Consider the following 20033-nt stretch of genomic DNA (forward strand, 5'->3'; position numbering starts at 1 on the left):
CTCTTACCATACGAGGTCCAACTCATGGCAGTTCTAGAGATTAATGATGTCTTCATTCACAAAATGTGTCCAATCCACTTTCACCTGTGAATAAATGATTTACTTCACACTTTCTAGAATCTTTTGTAACCAAAAAGGATGGCTACATAGAGCAGTGGATGCAAAAGACGAGTGTGAAACAAAGTCATAATGAGGGGCAAGAATCATGTTACATGGCTCTCTCAACAAGACCTTACAAAGATAAGACGCTGGCATTTGAGACATTTAAAATTGGAGTTCTTATATTCTCATTATATGGAATATAGCCAGGGTTGGTGGTAATTTCTACTCACAAACTACTCCTGATAAAGATATACACTGACAATAATTTGTATTACTGTTTTTTTTTTTTAATTTCTTTCATTCATCTGATATTTTCAAATATTGTGACTACATACATAACACTGCAGGTGATTACAGATACAAATAGACAAAACATGGGCATGTCTGGGACACGGATAACAAACACACTTACAGAGATGAGTACAAAATCATATAATAACCCCTCCCTTCCCACTTTGGTTATCATTGTCATTCACTCTTAAAATGACTGGACCTCATATATATAAAACCAGTAAACGCAGTACAATTGGGATCTGACATCTAAAACTACACTCAAGCATATTTTAAAGACCCAACTGCCAAGAAATGTTTAAATTGTCTAGAAAAAATAACATAAATTGCTGCAAAATTAATTTTTACAAGTTATAACTAAATTAAACTCAGTATTTAACACAAAATGTCCCCCCATTCAATATTAACATATTTTTGTTGTTCCACCCTTATATGACAGTACCCCCACCAATGATGTGAGGTTTAACAAAAGATGCATATCTCTTGAATATTTTATGTAAAGAAAATCAAATGCAGACATTTACAATATTTATTATAATTGGCAGAGCACCAAAGTAAACAATGTCTGTCCACAAAATACATTTTACGGTCGCTGTAAAGTTAATGATCTACAACAATCAAATCACAAAATACTCCACAGCTTAACTCCAGCAAATGCATTGCACTTATTATCTTTCACTGGTCACATTATCACATACCCCTACTTATTTATTTCTAGATATCTGATTGTACTCAGCAAGGTAAGTGTGCCTCTATCTTTTCAGGGTATACATACTTCGCTGCTGATTTTTTTAAAAGATTATAAACAGTAAATGATAAACAATAATGTCCCATACATTGCATTAACGAAAAAAAAAAAAATCCACTAAAGAAAATTCCATATACAGAGGCCTCTTGCATTCTTGCAATCTGTGCAAGAAGTAAAAAATAAAATATAGTAGACACTGCAAAGTACGTTGTCGTACTTTGTTGAGTAAATATCAATTTACAGACAGAATCTTGTCTTTAAAATCACAATTTATAATTAGTGTTGAGAATTGGTTCATCGCAGCATACACAAGGTGTTCCGGCTGAATAAACTGCTGTAATAAGGGCGTGTGTTTATCAAATAATACAGACGGAACACATCGCATTATTAGTCACAACAAATATACGCTTATAAATTTACAATAATTACTGTCCAGAATCTATTTCGTCATATCCCACTGCAATGTTACTGGATATTGAGCTAGATTCTAAACTTGTCATTGATGGAGCCTGTGTCAGGTCACTTTTGCCATCGTCCCCAGATCCGGATGCTGCACTGTCTTCTTTTCCTGGATCCCCTAGATCACTAAGATTATTAACAGTGACATCCGATGACTTTACAAAGCTTGCACTTGCAGTGTCTTCAACAACATCATCATCACCGCCATCGTCATCATTGTCTTCATCATCATCGTCGTCGTCGTCATCATCCTCTTCTTCTGCCTCAAAGTCTTCTGGTCTTTTGAGTTTGGCTAATTCTTCACATAGTTGTGTTGTATGTCTCTGTAAATGCAAAATGTATACAAACACAAAATGTATAAATATTAAGCAGTATTCTACCTTCAAGAACAAAGTGGGGTTGAAATTTAACTGGTTTCTTTTTTTTACCTTGTTTGAACATTATGCAAATGTACCGGTACGATTTTCAACACACATTGGTTGCATCTTTTGATTGACAGGAAGGAAATCCAAACACATTTATTAATCAAAGCAAGCTTAGAGTATTGAAGACACATTAAAAATTAATTCAAAATTACTTGTACTTGAGATATTGATGGAATAACTGAAAACTAATTATGTAAATCAGGTAACTGATATGAACAGATTTGAGTGTAAAACTAATTAGAACAAGTCATTGTCAATGACACGTCCCCGTTCCGTTCATATTTGAGTGACATATACATTCAAAGCAGATCATGACCGAAATGCACCTGCATATGTACAACACATTGTGCTAAATCTGAACAAAATCCATCCATGCATGACTGAGATCCGGTTCTGGAATTGTGAAAATACGTGATTTTGATGCATTTTCGGCCTTAAAATGGCCATCATTTCGCTATTGTTAAGCAGATCATGAAACAAAGGCACATATCTATTTGTGACATGATGTACCATGTGTGTGTGAAGTTTGAACTTGATCAATCCAGACATGTCTTGGATACGGATCCAGAACTGAATTCTTTAACAAAATGGCCGCCAGTCGGCCATTTCGAACTTGATCCGAAAAAAAAAAAAAGACGTGCATCAAGGTCCTATTATGTTTAATGTATGTACCAAATTTGAACAAAATCCGTCCATGCATAACTGAGATCCGGGTCCGGAATGGTGAAAATGTGCGATTTCAATGCATTTTCGGCCTTAAAATGGCCGCTATTCGGCTATCGTTAATCGGATCATGAAAAAAATGCATGTGCATATTTGTGACATGATGTACCTTGTGTGTGTGAAGTTTGAACTCAATCGGTCCATGCATGTTCGAGATACAGGTGATCACGGACGCACAGAAGCACGGACGGACGGACGCACGCAGGGCAAAACATAAGTCCCCGTTTTCGGACTGCGTCCGAACGGGGACTAACAAAAAAACTATGAATTATTATTAGAGAATTAATATGAACAAATTTCAACCCAAAATAAATCGAGCCTGTCTATTGTTCTAGAGCATTTATGTACCAAATTTTATTCAAATGATGATGATCAGTAATTGAGATATCAGTGTTAATTAATTATTTTAATTAGGTGATTAATAAGCATAAATATTTACCAAAAACTAATTTGGTCTCTGCCTAGTCCTAGGTTCATTGAAATGTGATGATGAATACTCTATAAATGTTTCATTAAAAACCAATTAGTGGTTCTTTATATATCAGTGGAACATTCATGGAAAAAATTAACTAATTATGCGAATTAGGTAATTAATATCCACAATTATTTACCCTAAAACTAATCAGGTTTTTGCATAGTCCTAGAGGATCTATGTAGCAAGTCTCATTGAAATATGATGATCAGTACTTGAGTTAACAGACGAAAAGCTGAAAATTAACTAATTATGCTAATAAGGTGATTAATATGCACAAATATTTACCCCAAAACTAATCAGGTCTCTGCACAGTCTTTAAGTAACTATGTACCAAGTTTCATTGAAATGTGATGATTACTACTTGAAATATCAAAAGCTGAAAATTAATTAATTATGCAAATTAGGTAATTAATATGTACTGATATTACCCTAAAAACTATCAGGTCTGTGCAGTGTCCTATGATATCTATGTACCAAGTTTCATTGAAATGTGATGATTACTACTTGAAATATCAAAAGCTGAAAATTAAATAATTATGCAAATTAGGTAATTAATATGTACTGATATTACCCTAAAAACTATCGGGTCTGTGCAGTGTCCTATGATATATATGTACTAAGTTTTATTGAAATTTGATTAGTACTTGAGATATCAGTGGAAAAGCCAAAAATTGATTAATCATTATGCAAATTAGGTAATTAATATTAAACAGATTTTTACCCAAAACTAATCAAATCTGCGCATTAGTTCAGAGCATCTATGTGCCAAGTTTCATCAAAATCCAATGAGTGGTTCTTTAGATATCAGTGGAACAATCATGGAACAGCTAAAAATCAGCTAATTATCATGCAAATTAGGTAATTAATATGCATGGATTTTTACCAAAACCTAATCAAATCTGCGCATTGGTCCAGAGCATCTATGCACCAAGTTTCGTCAAAAATCAATGTATGATTCTTGAGATATCAGTGGAACAGACACACACACACACACAGAGACAGACAGACACACTAACTGCAAAGACTCCCTTTTTGTGCTTCGCACACGGGAGTAAAAAATAGTCACCAGTCAGTTGTCTTGAATTTGAAAAAACATTGTCAGGGTATGCGTGTAACAAACATGTATGGAATACTGTCTGTGTACCAAGTACAAACACAGTGTATGCATATTCATTAAATAATAGACATGCCAGAAGGTTATTTAAGTGTACATAGTGTCAGTCAGTGCATGTGGTGTATGCATATTTCCACTTGTGTAGGGGAGCTCTGTCATAAGTATTCGCTATAATTAGAATTATCTTCAAAAGAGAAAAACATTGTCATTTGGAACAGGCAGTTCTATATTTATGCACATGCAATGTAATGTAATGTACTAAGGTAACCATATGAGTTACTCACTTTCAATGCAGCTAAATGATGTGACATTGTCCTGCCCACTCTCTTATCATTGCAGTATTGCTGTGTTTCTTGAATCCAAGCTTCACATTGGGCTATAACCTCTCGTTTCTTAATGTAGAAATGTTTTACTATAACCTAAAGTAAATAAACGAACAATTGTAATCTTTTTTATTCTCAGAATTTCACTTGAGATATAATAAGCTAGGAATCCAATTGCCATTAGTACACAAACCATATTTTGAGTCCACTCACAATTGTATAGCCAGACAATACATTAAATCATTATGTATGTGGATAGTTTTTCAAGATTGATGCAATGTATGGGACATTATTAATCATCATCCACACAGAAAAATTGGAAGTTGTTATCATAAAAATTGAGTGACAATTTTGGCAATTCAGTGAGATAAATCAAATCAAAAAGAAGAGTTGAACTGATGATTTAACACTGAAATACAAAACATCAAGACACAATAGCCAGTTAAGGTTCTCTCTAATTACCTAGCTACCGTGTGAGTAAAAGGGGTGGTGGTTGAAGTTGATGTAGATTCCCATCAGCAACAATATGCAGTATTGGACATGTTTTTATCAACGCCAACTTTAGTTTGTCTGTATTGTAGGCTTTTAAGTTAGCTTTGAAAGCCTATAAAATGTTTGTAAAATATGGAAAACGTCTTTTCCATTCACACAATGTACATCGCTTTCAAGAGACTTACATGACAATCCTTTTGGGCAAACACTGACAATTTAATACCATAAGTTTATGGATACCACAAATTTTGTTTTATTGGACTTGGGCTATAAAGGGTTATTCTTTTCACTAGAGAAAAGGGCGACTTTTACAGTGATAGATAGCAAACTACCTACATCTTTGAAGCATGGGGAAGGATTTTTCACCATCTCCAGCATAGCCCATTTAACTGTGGCTTGTCTAATATTGGCATCATATTCCCTGGAACTTTGAGTCCCGGATGGTGTACCACGAGATCTCTCATAACCTGGTTCGTTGAAGTAGGGTTCGGCTACTAGGATGAGAGATTGTATAGACACCAGCACCTGCAATCAAAGCACACAATAAAATTATCAAAAAAATTCTGTAAAGATAAACAAGTAAACACTGTTCAATTCTTGAATGTCCAATAGACTTTGACAGACTGAAGAGGTTAACTTAACTTACCTGCAAGAAGCTTGATGTTTGTGGATTCCATTTCTCTTCTGGTCGTCCATGCCATGTGTTCAATACACTTAGACAGACCTAATGTTTGGAAACAAGATTTAGTGAGTAAACTGAAATGAGCTGAAGGTCTGGTTAGACTCTTGGAAATGTTTAGATGCAATTGAAACTCAAAAAACACAGGACACCACTATTAATGTTTTTCACTATGTCGAAAATTGTGCAAAGTGAATAATTTAATTATAAGCTAGAAGCATCTACCATAACTAGCAGTGATTGACTCAGTCAAAACTCACCTTTCCATCATTATATAAATTGGGGTTAAATCTAACACTATTTTGTCCCGTCGTCTCCAGATTAATCAGCATGGGGGATTGTGGGTAATCTTGTGGGAAATAGACATCAAATTCAAAACAACCATTGGCGTAAGGAGTTTCAGATGGACCAGTAATCAGCACCTTAAACAGTAATTGCGACAAGAGAACAAAATTCAATACTACACTTCAAACTCCACTTGGGTGAATTACCTCAAAAGTTCTTATAGTTATCTAAGAATGCTGGTAGTATATAAAGTGTAAACATCTAAAGAGAGTGAACTCTCACTACAAAATTTTTACCTTCATAACATCAAGTCTGTCTTCATCACATCTAACAAATACACTGGAATTATGGGATAGAGGTAGAGATGTTGACAATGTGACAGCTTCCTGAGCCAGGCGTCTCGCACGGGCAGCATTACTGCCATCACCAGAAGATTTAATATTTGATGTGTATCGGTGAGGAACATTAAATAGCAATTTGCCAGAGCTGTCATCAGTAATCATTACAAACGTGTCTGTAAGAAAGAAGAAATAATGAACAGTTGTAGTCACACACTTGTACCACACATAACAGAATAGGTGGTTGTGAAAATACAATTGTTTAATAAAAGTTTGTTGTTTTTTACCCATTGAATTGCTCAACCCAATATTTTATTAATTTTCATATTGGGATTTAGCTGCGCAAATAAAAAAACATTTTTAAATTCAGTGAAAAAGTAGGTACAGTTGTCATATTTGGTTGCTCTATGACAAAAGCAGTTGTTTGGCAAAACTGGCCAGCTACTATTTCGAAAGGCATTACAAATATTCAAGAGGGAAAAACTGTGAATTTGTTATGCAACACAAGTTACATTTGGAACATTGCTTATTTATGAATACATTTTTATACTATAATGCTATGATTGTTGTTCTACTTACCAAACTGTAACTCTCTCATTATTTCTATGTATCTTTCTTGAAGTGGAACTTTAGGTTTTGAATGCAATAATCTACCAACAGAGTTTAGACCACTACCATCAGTACTATTCTTTCCTGTCAAAGAAAAACAAAGAACTCACCGATGAACGTCAACATATAATCATGTACAATTTATCTCACTATAAACAAGCCATGCATGGTACAGTCCCCGTTAGTTATCGAATTTAAGATACATAGTTTTGATTATAGTCATATAGCTGGAATATGATTATGATGATTTTTTTTAACACTAAAATGATTGACATTTGTATCTGATCATCAAACAAGTACTTGTCCATATTGAGAGATATTGCTCTGGAACATCATTCAAAATCAGCCATTTTGAATACATGTATATATCTATAACATGATGTATAACGAATATATAAAATTTGAACATAATCAGTCAAAGCATGTCAGAGATATGGCTCTAAAAGCCCAATCATTAAAACAAAATGGCCGTCCGTCAGCCATTTTGAATCCGATCTGAAAGATAAAATGATGTGCATCAGGAACCCGTAATGTCTAATGTATGTACCAAGTTTGAATGAAATCCATCCATAAATGCCAGAAATGCTTGATATTTGATGATTTTTTAGGATCGTCAAACCAAATAATGTGCATATGTATAATATCATGTATGATGTATGTGTAAAGTTTGATTATGATTGGTCCAGGCATTTCTAAAATACAGGTCTGGGACGCATGCACGAACGCAGAAGGGTCAAAACATAAGTCCCTGTATTCGGACTGCGTCCGAACAGGGACTAATAACAAAGTTACTTCAATAACAAACTATCATATATATATATCATATATCCGATTCAGACCTTGTTCACATACAAGTCATATGTGCATAATTTAATTTGTAAATAATATTATCAGGAGTCACCTAAAAATCATATTAATATTGTAAATAGTAGTAACTCCCTATTTCCAAGTTGGCTAGGCTGAGGTGAACGGAAATTTCAGCTACTGTGGTGATCCTAGTTACGCAAAGATACTGTGATTTTTACATGCACTGAGAACTGAAATTTAAAAGGTAACCAACAGCTTTATGATGTCCCCTCCGCCATTCTTCCAACACAGGTTGCTGTGATTCCAGAAAATTAGCCGAATACAGTATTTTTTTTTTTGTCACTGCTGAGTGGGTACCCAACTTCAAGAGTCAAACTCAGACATGATAACCATTACACCCAAAACCAGTGTTCTAGTCTGTTATGATCCTACACAATACGTGCACCAACAACTCACCTTCCATGGTTTTCAGTTTCTCTATAGATTTCTGAACTAATTTCATAGTTCCCTTCATGTCTGGTACTAATAAAGCAAGTCCTTCTGATTCAGATTCTTCTTCAGCAGTCATTGGCTCTGGTTTCCGGCCTTTGCTAATCTTCTCTTTGTTGGATCTGGAGTAACATTCAATGAAGTCAGAAAATTAATTAACGCTATTACACTACAGACCCAGTGTGCAGTATTTTATAAACACTGTGTATTGACAGAAAATCTAAGTATTTCAGCTAAAGCATAAATGGACTTTCACTTACTTTAACCTGCTGGTATAAGTGTCAACACAAGATTGCATTTTCTCGAGTAGACTACTAACACATACAGTACTTTCATTTGGTGCGTCTTCATCATCGCTGTCGACACCACCTTGTAGAGGCAATAGTAGTGGCACTAACAGTGGACATAATGCCATGCCGCGTAGTAGTTCTAATAGTGCACGATACAAAGGTACATGACGGGACATGTCCAGCACTGAAATGGAAATCAGAAATGACATCAACATGCATTTACAATTCTATAACATTAAGATGAGTAGGCAATAAAATTAAAAATATCCTTTGATTCAGAGCGAATGACTTGCTCACTGTAAAGTCAATGTTGCTTCCAGATAGGAGCAGTAGTTACACAAGTCATACCTGAGTCATTTCTTAGATACGATGATATCGCAGGTATCAGACATGAATCACTGAGTAACTCAATTAACAAGTGTGGAAATATAGTGTTTAGTTGTTCCATATTGCCCCACTCTATGTCCTCATCTTCACCTGGTTTCTCACCACCAGGGTTAATGTAACTGGCCAGCACCTGAAAGAAATTAACACTATGGTCACTATATATGCAAGTATCATTCATTACCATGCTCAATTTAGAAGAAAATAAAGTGATAAAAAGAATCAATTTAACATAGGCACCTGCAATAAACATGTGACATGCTCCTCTTCAGCCTTCTGTTTGTTAAGGGCCTGTTCCACATCCCACCCTGAGGTAGTGGATCCTGTACCAAAACCAGTACCTTTAGCCCAGTAATTCTGCGACTTCTCTGTACTGCTCTGCTGTATTGGTTGCTGAGGCTGGGTCTGCATCACAAACAACTGAAATTGTAAATTCCAAGAAGAAAAACCCCACAGAGGGAAACTTAATAACCTCAGTTGAGAAACCACTAGTAAATAGCTTACTTACTGTGCACTGGTCCCATTCCATGTACTGTAACGCTGTTATGGTAACCAACAGCTACATAGCATGGCCAGACAATTAAACAACAAGCAAACTCGAAGCAAACAGACGATGGAAAAAATTGCAAAATAAAATTGGATTGCAGACATTATTGAAACAATGACAGCAAGCTTATTTTGTAGCAATAGGATGAAGCAAACAAATAGAAAAGACACCTAAGAGCTGCGCCGATGTTGTCTCTCTTGCAGTGAATTCTCTTACCTCTTGTTGACCATGGACTCCAGATGAGACTCGAGGACCATGATGACTTAATACAGCTAAACAAGCCAGTATAAGATGTACAGCACCAATCTCTAATGTCATTTGCCTCAACAAAACGCCATCGTCAGTGGTCAGTGGGGTACTATCAAATAAAGTCTTCAGCACATGGAATGGTAAAGTTGGTAACGATGATGCGAGTGGAGACGACAAAATATGACCTGAAAAGAAAGTAGCACACATGTATATGCCATAATTTCCTACTGAGGATAAGTAATAATGAGAGGAAATCACTAATCATAGAACAATAGAACTGTAACAGTTTGAAGATTAATATTTTCTTTACCTCCATCTCCATCATCAGTGACACCTAGTACAAGTCTTAGTAAACACTGAGCTTTCTTCCTCTCTTTCAGCAACACCTCAGCATATCCTGGTAGTCGTAGGAATAACCCAAAGGCAGCCAGCGAGTGCGGTGGTACAGCAAGACTACTTATGTGACTCTGACCAGCAGAAGATGATGGTGGTGGAGCGGGTGGTAATACCTCCTACACAACAAAAACATGTTGCCAATTTGTAACTAAATGATTAAAACTGGAACTTGTCACAGAAGTTATAATAAAGCAATAAACCATCATCTGGATGGTATACCACAAGTACAACATATACAAACAAGCGCCTACAAGTTCATATATGGAGTGCTTCTGTGTAAAAAAGTGGTCTGGTGATGGTTTATTGTTATTATATTAAACCATTATCATTTTTCGTGAATTTTTTAAGAACTGAATCCAAGAGCACACCAAATCATACAAACAAAGTGCCACTACAACGGTATTCTGAATGCATTTATAGTAAAATGAGAATAGGCTCCATAACCAAAATTTCACCATTTGAGCTAAACCAAGTGGTAGTGGAAATTTCTTGCATCATGATAATGCATGTGTATTTTCGCATGTCAACAAGTTTTACACAATTTTCTAAAAAAAAAAATTGGTCGCCATTTATGATTAAACAAGTCATTGAAAATGACACACTCCCCGTTAAATTTTTGAAAGTTCTCTTTGTGCTCATCATATTAAAGCGGAGGGGTTGTCGCAAGCGTGTCCTTGAAACTTGAGTTCCAAGTGGCGTATACAACAGATTGTTTATTTACATCAAAACATGTGTTCCATGTATAAGTAATATGGCCAAAAATAAAAACAGCCGTTATTCGGCCATCTTTGATCTGATTATGAAACACACTGATATGTATGATGTATGTGCCAAATACGAATGAAAATGGTACATAAATTATGGCCAAAAAGTCAGATGGCTGTCCATCGGCCATCCTTGACCAGATTTTGAAACAAATTGTCATAGACATGCATCCTAACATGTATAAAGTACTGTGGAATACTTTATTTTCGCTGAAAAGACTTTTTGGGCGTTTTGTATGGAATTTATTTTCACTGATTTTTGATGAGTTTAATGTGAAATATAGGAAAAAAAGTATATTCGCTGGATTTTATGTTCACGGAATCATCCTTTCAGCGAAAATAAATTCCAAGCGAAAATAAAGTAATAGTGTTAGCTTGTAAATAAATAAACTACGAGGATTTCTGCAACATATGCAAGTGATTAGTAACACCTCAAATAAACAACTATCCCGAGAACTGAATTGACTAAATTTTTCACGACAATCGTAGATTAGACCATAGAACAACGGGACAGAGTTGCGTGAATCCACATCTACCATTGGTTGACTGTCGTCATACCTCTGATGGTTCACACGACGTTTCAAAACTGTTTTCTATTTTCCACTGCGGCAACGCTCAACAATATAAATCAGCCTTTTGTTTTATGTGTTACTGTGAACTCTCAGTCAACTGTTTTTGTGGCATTGCAAACTCTCAGTCAACTGTTTTTGTGGCATTGCGAACTCTCAATCGTCAGTTTTTTTGCCATTGCGAACTCTCAATCGTCATTTTTTTGCCATTGCGAACTCTCAATCGTCATTTTTTTGCCATTGCGAACTCTCAATAGCCTGTTTTTTCGCCATTGCGAATTCGCAGCGACGCTCGCAATGGCCGTTTTACCATACATTTACATACTTGAGATACCGCATAAAAAAAAAACAAGATGCCTGCCAGTCGACCATCTTTGATCCAATTGCGAAATAAATCGTCACGGACATGTATCCTAACATGTATAATCTATGTACCAAGTTTGAATGAAAACTGACAAAGCATGTCCAAAATACAACATTTTCAAAAAACAAGATGGCTGCCAGTCGGCCATTTTGAATTGAATCGCTAAACCACTGCATGTGCATATGTCCCACATAAGGTACTAGGCACATGCAAAGAATGAATGGAATCGGTCCACAGGATTCTGAAATATGACTCTGGAGAAACTGACGCACGGACGGATGGACAGACTTAGTAACTCGCAGACGTTCGGGGACATATATCCTAACATGTATGACCTATGTACTAAATTTAAATGAAAACTGACAAAGCATGTCCAAAATAAGAAATTTTCAAAAACCAAGATGGCTGCCAGTCGGCCATCTTTGATCCAATTGTGAAATAAATTGTCATGGACATGTATCCTAACATGTATAATCTATGTACCAAGTTTGAATGAAAACTGACAAAGCATGTCCAAAATACAACATTTTCAAAAAACAAGATGGCTGCCAGTCGGCCATTTTGAATCGAATCGCTAAACCACTGCGTGTGCATATGTCCCACATAAAGTACAAGGCACATGCAAAGAATGAACGGAATCGGTCCAAGGAATTCTGAGATATGACTCCGGGCGGACGCACGAACGGATGGAGACCGAATTATAAGTCCCTGTTTTCGGACTTCGTCCGAACGGGGACTAAAAATATATTTAGGTCACCAATTGTCAACCTAAACAAAGTCTAACTGGTGACAAATTCTCTGTAACATAAAAGAGTTTATACAGCTTATGAACTCTTGGTGGAATTCTTCTACACATTTTGTTATGAAAAGGCATACAAGAAGTCCAAGTAATAAACCATGTAGTTTGCAGCAGAATAATGTGATTTGATTATTTGAGTCTGAACATTATAAGCCAGTGTGTATCACAAATATATGTACAGATAACACTGATCAAGAGGAGGGTTTAGGCCACCTCCACTACGGTTTCAACATGTTGATATATAAACAGTATAATACTCTACGGCATTATTACAAGCATTGTTGTACATCTTGCAAAATGACAGGAACTTACCGGTACCTCATATAGCTCATCTTCATTTTGCTCCACAGTTACCCAGGCTTCTGATTTTCCACTCAGCCCAGCAGATTCAGAACCTTTCTCGATAACGGGACCCGATGCTTGTCTTGATATCTCTGGATACAGTAGTGGTAAATGCTCAGCTATTAGTGCTAGCCCGCCCATACTTGCAAACACTTGCAACACCGATGGCATACTGGGTGAATCAAGAAGCACTTCATCTGGTATTGGATCAACTGGCTGCTGGTCATGAATAGCTTGATGAGTTGGTGCCACCAGAACTAATTCTTCACTGTTAGCATCTATTAGGATTTGATAACAAAGCGACATGCATTCTCATTTCGAACTATATGATCAGTACACCATGCAGAAAAAATAATGAACTGACATCCAAGTTATGTTAAAGATAGACATTCAGAAAACTAAGTAGTCTTGTTTCCCCCCAAAAATCATGATACAAGTTCATTGTCAGAATAATTTAAATGCAATCATCACTGGTGTGGCATGTGATCTTAGGGCGTAAATACTGGAATAGTACCAAGGACAAATGTTTATTGAATGTATCTTAATAAATGTGACACAGACGCTTTTTTTTTTTAAATTTTGATTTAGATCAAATATAGCAAGTAGGACCCATCTGTTACAAGTTGGAAACAGGATAGTCACCTTTATCTGTTTTCAGTCTCTTGGCGCTGTCAGGTTTGGCCATTGAACTAAATCGCCGAGCACTCAGTTTCATGGAGAATTCAATAGATGGATAACCAGCTGGCAGTCCTCGTTCTTGTAACAGTACTATTAACTGTGCCATAGTTAAATCATTAGGCAATGCTTGTCCTGGTATTAGTTTATGATACAGTGATAACACAGGTATGTTCATAGGATCTAGTGTTGTGGTCTTCTCAGTGGATGCTTTACCTCGTCTGCTTGGTGGTCGTGGAGGTACCCCTGATTTAGTATCAACTCTCTTAGCCTTAGCCTTTATACCTGCAAAATAATTAAAAAAATCTCTAAAAGATCGCACTGTGTTACGAAAACTATCACTCAATGATGTAGATTGAGCAATAATACTTGATTAGGATAATCAATTCTAAAGTGGGCAGCTATTTTTTTTATTTACTTGCAAGCAGGAAAAGTATGTCAGCTTTCAATCACCACTCGCAGCAGGAATGTGGCTTGATCACTTTTATAAGCGCTTAAAAGCTTAGCCTATAAAGCAGCCTAAGGATTCCACATGATATGATCCAGCAAGGATCTTACCTGCGGAAATACTTAGATTTTCCAATACTTCCATAGATCCTTGTATACCTTCTAATGTACCATTCTCTTGTGGTTCTTCTTCTGAGGGTGCTGCTGCCGGAGGTAGAACTGGTTTCTCTTCCATTTTACTCAACTCTTCTTTCTGCCGCTTTTCTCTTGATTCAATCAACTTCGCAGTAAGGGATGGCGTATCTGATGGGTCAATCAATAAGTTGATTGTAATTAAAAAAGAAACTTTGAGGTAATACACTCAGTTATTACAACTATGAATTTGATTCGTAAACCAACACATCCCTGAGTCTAGCATTGGATACATCCTTGTTTAAATATTACTTGTTATGCCATGAAATCTATATCAATACACTGATTGCCTTTTTATGAATATTAGTAATCAGAATTCACTTCTCTGCCCCTGATCTTCCCACATGTTTAGAATTTGGTCCTGAATGCTATTAGTTCATAATCTAAGCTAGTTTTTGCCTAGAACATTGAAATTATTTATGTTTGCTGAAATTTTGAGTTTTGTTGTGGAATCCTCTGTTTCTGTAACAGCACCTTTGAATATTCTTGTTCACATTGATAATGTACATTCTTGTGCAGTCAGTGCATGGGTTATAGTTGTCAGCCTGTATAGAATGTGTCTGCTGATTGGGCCCAACGTGATTGGATACTAGTAATTTCACTTAACCAAATTCAGTTTTTCTGTGAAAATATCTTTGATAGAGATGTCTGAGTTTGTATTTATTAAAAATGAACTGGAATGTTGTTTACCTGACACCTTCGAAAGAACATCAGAACATGATGCTGACAACTTGACGTCAATCGTCCTGAACTTGTGTCCAGTACCAAATCTTGGATGTTGTACAATATTGGCCGTTGCATTGTTACGTCCTTTGTACAGCTGACACGGTGAATCAATGAATATCAATATCTTTTCATCTTCCAACATCAACTGTAAGAAAAGTCTGCGTGTGAACCCAGAGATGGCCGAGCCCGACATACTGGTCTGTGAACTCTTACTGCGGATAACGTCACACAGTACACTTGCCACAAGCTGTTGATTTGATGGATGACCTGAGATGACTTGACAGAAGTACTTGACAGTGGTCGTTTCAATGGCAGTCCTGTGCTGAGTGCTTAATACCTGAGATTTCTTGGGGCTTGTAAACACCGTTGTAGGCTGTACAGCATTATTACTAGTGTTACAAAGCAGTGTCAATAAAGCCGGCCAGAAAATGTTACCTTCTTCACCACCTAACCATTCCTTCATCATATCTTCCTTTGATACTTCCGCAAAGAAGTTCAACACAGGGGCAATGAGATCTGCTGTTATGGACAAGTAGCCCCCGTCAGACTCCATACTAGACCTTCTCCCCCTCGGTGACCGGGGGGATCTTGGTGATGACATTTTTGGTCTTGTAATCTCTACATTTTGATCACCTGTCACACCTTCTATAGTACGAGCAATCTCTCTGGTACAAAATTCCAACAATGCCTGTGCCAAAACAGCTGGGAATCCAGAATCCAGTAACTGCTTAATGGCTGTAGCAGACTGACACGTAACAGCAAGTGTTTGTAGGTGAGTTTCATCCAACATCATATGTGCAAATTCTTGTAAGACCAGCGGTACTTCATCTACTACTCCACCACTGGCTTGATGAGCTTCCTTGATTTCATCTGTGATTGACGCACTTCTTTCTCTATCTTTACTGTCATCTGTGAAAACAAATTATTAAAGGTGAAAAACTATTCGGACATTCTCCACGATTCATCAAAATTGAAGACATTTACATTTCCAAAATCAAAATTTGAAATACTGTTGCCAGTCCGACAAAGTGTTTTGGACTTGGCGCTGCTTTTTCTTCATAAATTTCACACAGTGGATTGTATTTGTTAACAAATATAAAACAAAAGACCATCTCTGTCTTGCAGTACATGTAATCAAAGACGCACATATTGAGTATTGAAAGTACATACTAGTAATCTACATGTAACTGAATATTTACTAGTGGCTGACAACAGCAACATGTTTCTTGTACTAGTTCAGATGAGCTGCTGCCATTCTATTGGCCAGAATGCTGTTCAAATGACACATGCAAGAAGTTCTAAACAGGCAGGAAAGAACATGAATGAAGTCTATATACCTGTTAAAGCACTGACAATTTCTTCATCTCTTTCAATAATGATTCCCATCCACTCCATCAATGTATTAAAGAACTTTGGCTGTATATAACAGATTGCGCAGATTACAGAATCTACAGCCCTCTTAAGTGTTGAATTATGTGGTAGCACCATAGACCATTCATAAACAGAACTGAAAACATAATCAAACATGCAAGTTAGAATTACATAGTATGACATATCGTAATATACTGTAATTCACGGTTAGTATGTTAAATGCTACTCTCCTTGCTAGTTTGTATTAAAGTGAGTGGGTGGGTGTTTACCTGAACAGTTCCCGTGTAAGTACTGAAGGAAGATCATACTCCACTGGTTTCTCATAGCTCTTCCATAGTATAGCGGCAACACAGTGCACATGCGCAGCCGAAGGCATTGATAGCCCTTGATCAGCTGCCGACAGCATTCTAGGAGCCCGCTGAAATGAACCACCATGTTCACGACCGTGTTTCTGTAAAGCTACTCTAGCTGTATCACCAATCCAGTCAGCTAATGCTTTCACTCTATAATAATAATAATACAAGGTTTAGAATTACTTTTGGAGTTATCGCACTGTGATGAACCATCACAAATAAACAGCATAGTAACAATTACCTTAGTATTGTGCCATCATCTTGGGTAAATCCTAACTGATAAATTATATCAACTGTGGAATCTGATGATGTACCATGTAATCTTCCCAGTAAAGAAGAAGCTGAGTCTGAAATGCATGAAAATAAATATATAGATGAAAACAATCGATAATCGATAACACCAGCAATATGATAATATGAATTAAATTGTCAAATACAAGCAGCCTATCGGCTGAGATAGCTCCGCTGTTAGCAATGCACATTTCAATTAAAGAACTGAAGACATCATTAGAAAATGAACAATATGAATAGTATCAAAGCAATCGGACTTACAGTTTTTAACAAGAAGTCGAAAATATCACTTTTTACCAAAAATTACAAAAATATTCACCAAAATAAATTAATTAGAGAATTGAAGATATCATCACAAAACGAACAAATCTGAGAGAGGTCCACATGTAGTACCTATATATGTAATATCAAAGCAATCGGACTTACAGTTTTCAACAAGAAGTCGAAAATATCACTTTTTACCAAAAATGACAAAAATATTCACCAAAATTAGAGAATTGAAGATATCATCACAAAATGAACAAATCTGAGAGAGGTCCACATGTAGTACCTATATATGTAATATCAAAGCAATCGGACTTACAGTTTTCAACAAGAAGTCGAAAATATCACTTTTTACCAAAAATGACAAAAATATTCACCAAAATTAGAGAATTGAAGATATCATCACGAAATAAACAAATCTGAGAGAGGTCCACATGTAGTATCTATATATGTAATATCAAAGCAATCGGACTTGCGGTTTTTAACAAGAAGTCAAAAATATCACTTTTTACCAAAAATGACAAAAATATTCACCAAAATTAGAGAATTGAAGATATCATCACGAAATAAACAAATCTGAGAGAGGTCCACATGTAGTACCTATATATGTAATATCAAAGCAATCGAACTTGCGGTTTTTAACAAGAAGTCAAAAATATCACTTTTTACCAAAAATGACAAAAATATTCACCAAAATTAGAGAATTGAAGATATCCTCACGAAATAAACAAATCTGAGAGAGGTCCACATGTAGTACCTATATATGTAGTATCAAAGCAATTGGACTTGCGGTTTTTAACAAGAAGTCGAAAATATCACTTTTCACCAAAAAATGACAAAAATATTCACCAAAATTAGAGAATTGAAGATATCATTACAAAATGAACAAATCTGAGAGAGGTCCACATGTAGTACCTATATATGTAATATCAAAGCAATTGCACTTGCGGTTTTTAACAAGAAGTCGAAAATATCAGTTTTTACCAAAAATGACAAAAATATTCACCAAAATTAGAGAATTAAAGATATCATTACAAAATGAACAAATCTGAGAGAGATCCACATGTAGTACCTATATATGTAATATCAAAGCAATTGCACTTGCGGTTTTTAACAAGAAGTCGAAAATATCAGTTTTTACCAAAAATGACAAAAATATTCACCAAAATTAGAGAATTAAAGATATCATTACAAAATGAACAAATCTGAGAGAGGTCCACATGTAGTACCTATATATGTAATATCAAAGCAATTGCACTTGCGGTTTTTAACAAGAAGTCGAAAATATCAGTTTTTACCAAAAATGACAAAAATATTCACCAAAATTAGAGAATTGAAGATATCATCACGAAATGAACAAATCTGAGAGAGGTCCACATGTAGTATCTATATATGTAGTATCAAAGCAATTGGACTTGCGGTTTTTAACAAGTCGAAAATATCAGTTTTTACCAAAAATGACAAAAATATTCACCAAAATTAAAGAATTAAAGATATCATTACAAAATTAACAAATCTGAAAGAGGTCCACATGTAGTACCTATAGATGTAATATCAAAGCAATTGCACTTGCGGTTTTTAACAAGAAGTCGAAAATATCAGTTTTTACCAAAAATGACAAAAATATTCACCAAAATTAGAGAATTAAAGATATCAACATGAAATGAACAAACCTAAGAGAGGTCTACCCAAGGTACATATACACCAAGTATCAAAGCATTTAGGCTTGTAGTTTTCAAGAAGAAGTCGAAAAAGTAAAACATTGACACGGACGACGACGACGACGACGACGGACAATCACTCATATGATAAGCTCCGCTCGACAAAGTCGACAGCGGAGCTAATAAAGCAAAAAGAGCCAATTTTAGCATATATTGATGAAATTGGAATACAACATACATAATGGCAGATTTAAAATTCTGAATACGTTCTCATTATTATTAAACCATGCTGACAACATTAAGCGTCTTTTCAACTAATTTGCTGCCCTGGGAAAACTTAAAATTTAAATGTACTCACCTGGATCTGAAGTACAGTAGTTATTGCGGAGTAGAATATCCACAACCTGTAACCCAATCTCTGTATCATGTAAACCAATCTTAAGTAATACAGCTTCGATATTAGATGCGTAGACATTGCAGTGCGGCGATAACAACAATGCTGAACATGTGGTCAACAAATTAGGGATTGGCGCTGCTGAACTCGCTATCACTTGTTCTACATTGTTCACCTGAGTCAGACAGTGGTGTAGTATTCTCAGCCATCCAATACTGTTGAAGAATGACAAATTGTTATTATTTATGTACTACAATCAACATCTTATACAACAACTTGTGTCTATTATAAAATTAGGCAGTTGGTCATACACGAAATGTCCTAAAATGGTGATATGTGGTGCAATTTGTGATATGGTATTCACTCTACTTGGCAGAATTTCCAATAACGAGTGCATTCGCTCTGCAGGAGATTTCTGAACCCTATCACACATCATTTGTGAGACCCAAGCTTGAATAATGCTTCTGTCACATGGAACAGTAATCGTAAGGTTCACGCTGACAAAACTGAACCTTTCAAAAGCACTTTAAAATCCATCTAACTTATACGTTCTACATCTGGGTTGATGAGAATAAATAAATAAATAAATAAATAAA

General features: G+C 35.9%; 1 protein-coding gene across 1 annotated transcript in view; it reads right to left on the reverse strand.

The window, feature by feature from the left end:
• Window positions 1-367: 367 nt before the first annotated feature.
• Window positions 368-20033, reverse strand: part of LOC100370984 (dual E2 ubiquitin-conjugating enzyme/E3 ubiquitin-protein ligase BIRC6-like) — a 57073-nt gene continuing 37407 nt past the window's right edge. Inside the window, exons 38-58 of the mRNA XM_085493590.1 lie at window positions 19402-19652; window positions 17069-17174; window positions 16744-16977; window positions 16441-16610; window positions 15068-16012; window positions 14297-14488; window positions 13706-14023; window positions 13034-13341; window positions 10140-10341; window positions 9797-10014; window positions 9274-9453; window positions 8998-9166; window positions 8620-8833; window positions 8327-8481; window positions 7034-7147; window positions 6413-6630; window positions 6092-6253; window positions 5799-5876; window positions 5489-5677; window positions 4622-4756; window positions 368-1923 (exon numbers count right to left, since the gene is read on the reverse strand). Of these exons, the coding sequence (XP_085349716.1) occupies window positions 1567-1923; window positions 4622-4756; window positions 5489-5677; window positions 5799-5876; window positions 6092-6253; window positions 6413-6630; window positions 7034-7147; window positions 8327-8481; window positions 8620-8833; window positions 8998-9166; window positions 9274-9453; window positions 9797-10014; window positions 10140-10341; window positions 13034-13341; window positions 13706-14023; window positions 14297-14488; window positions 15068-16012; window positions 16441-16610; window positions 16744-16977; window positions 17069-17174; window positions 19402-19652 (4915 nt within the window). The 3' untranslated portion in view covers window positions 368-1566. The remainder of the gene's footprint in view (window positions 1924-4621; window positions 4757-5488; window positions 5678-5798; window positions 5877-6091; window positions 6254-6412; window positions 6631-7033; window positions 7148-8326; window positions 8482-8619; window positions 8834-8997; window positions 9167-9273; window positions 9454-9796; window positions 10015-10139; window positions 10342-13033; window positions 13342-13705; window positions 14024-14296; window positions 14489-15067; window positions 16013-16440; window positions 16611-16743; window positions 16978-17068; window positions 17175-19401; window positions 19653-20033) is intronic.

This window comes from Saccoglossus kowalevskii, chromosome 2, assembly GCF_978046115.1.
Source record: "Saccoglossus kowalevskii chromosome 2, keSacKowa6.1, whole genome shotgun sequence".
Classification (NCBI taxonomy): Eukaryota; Metazoa; Hemichordata; class Enteropneusta; family Harrimaniidae; genus Saccoglossus; species Saccoglossus kowalevskii.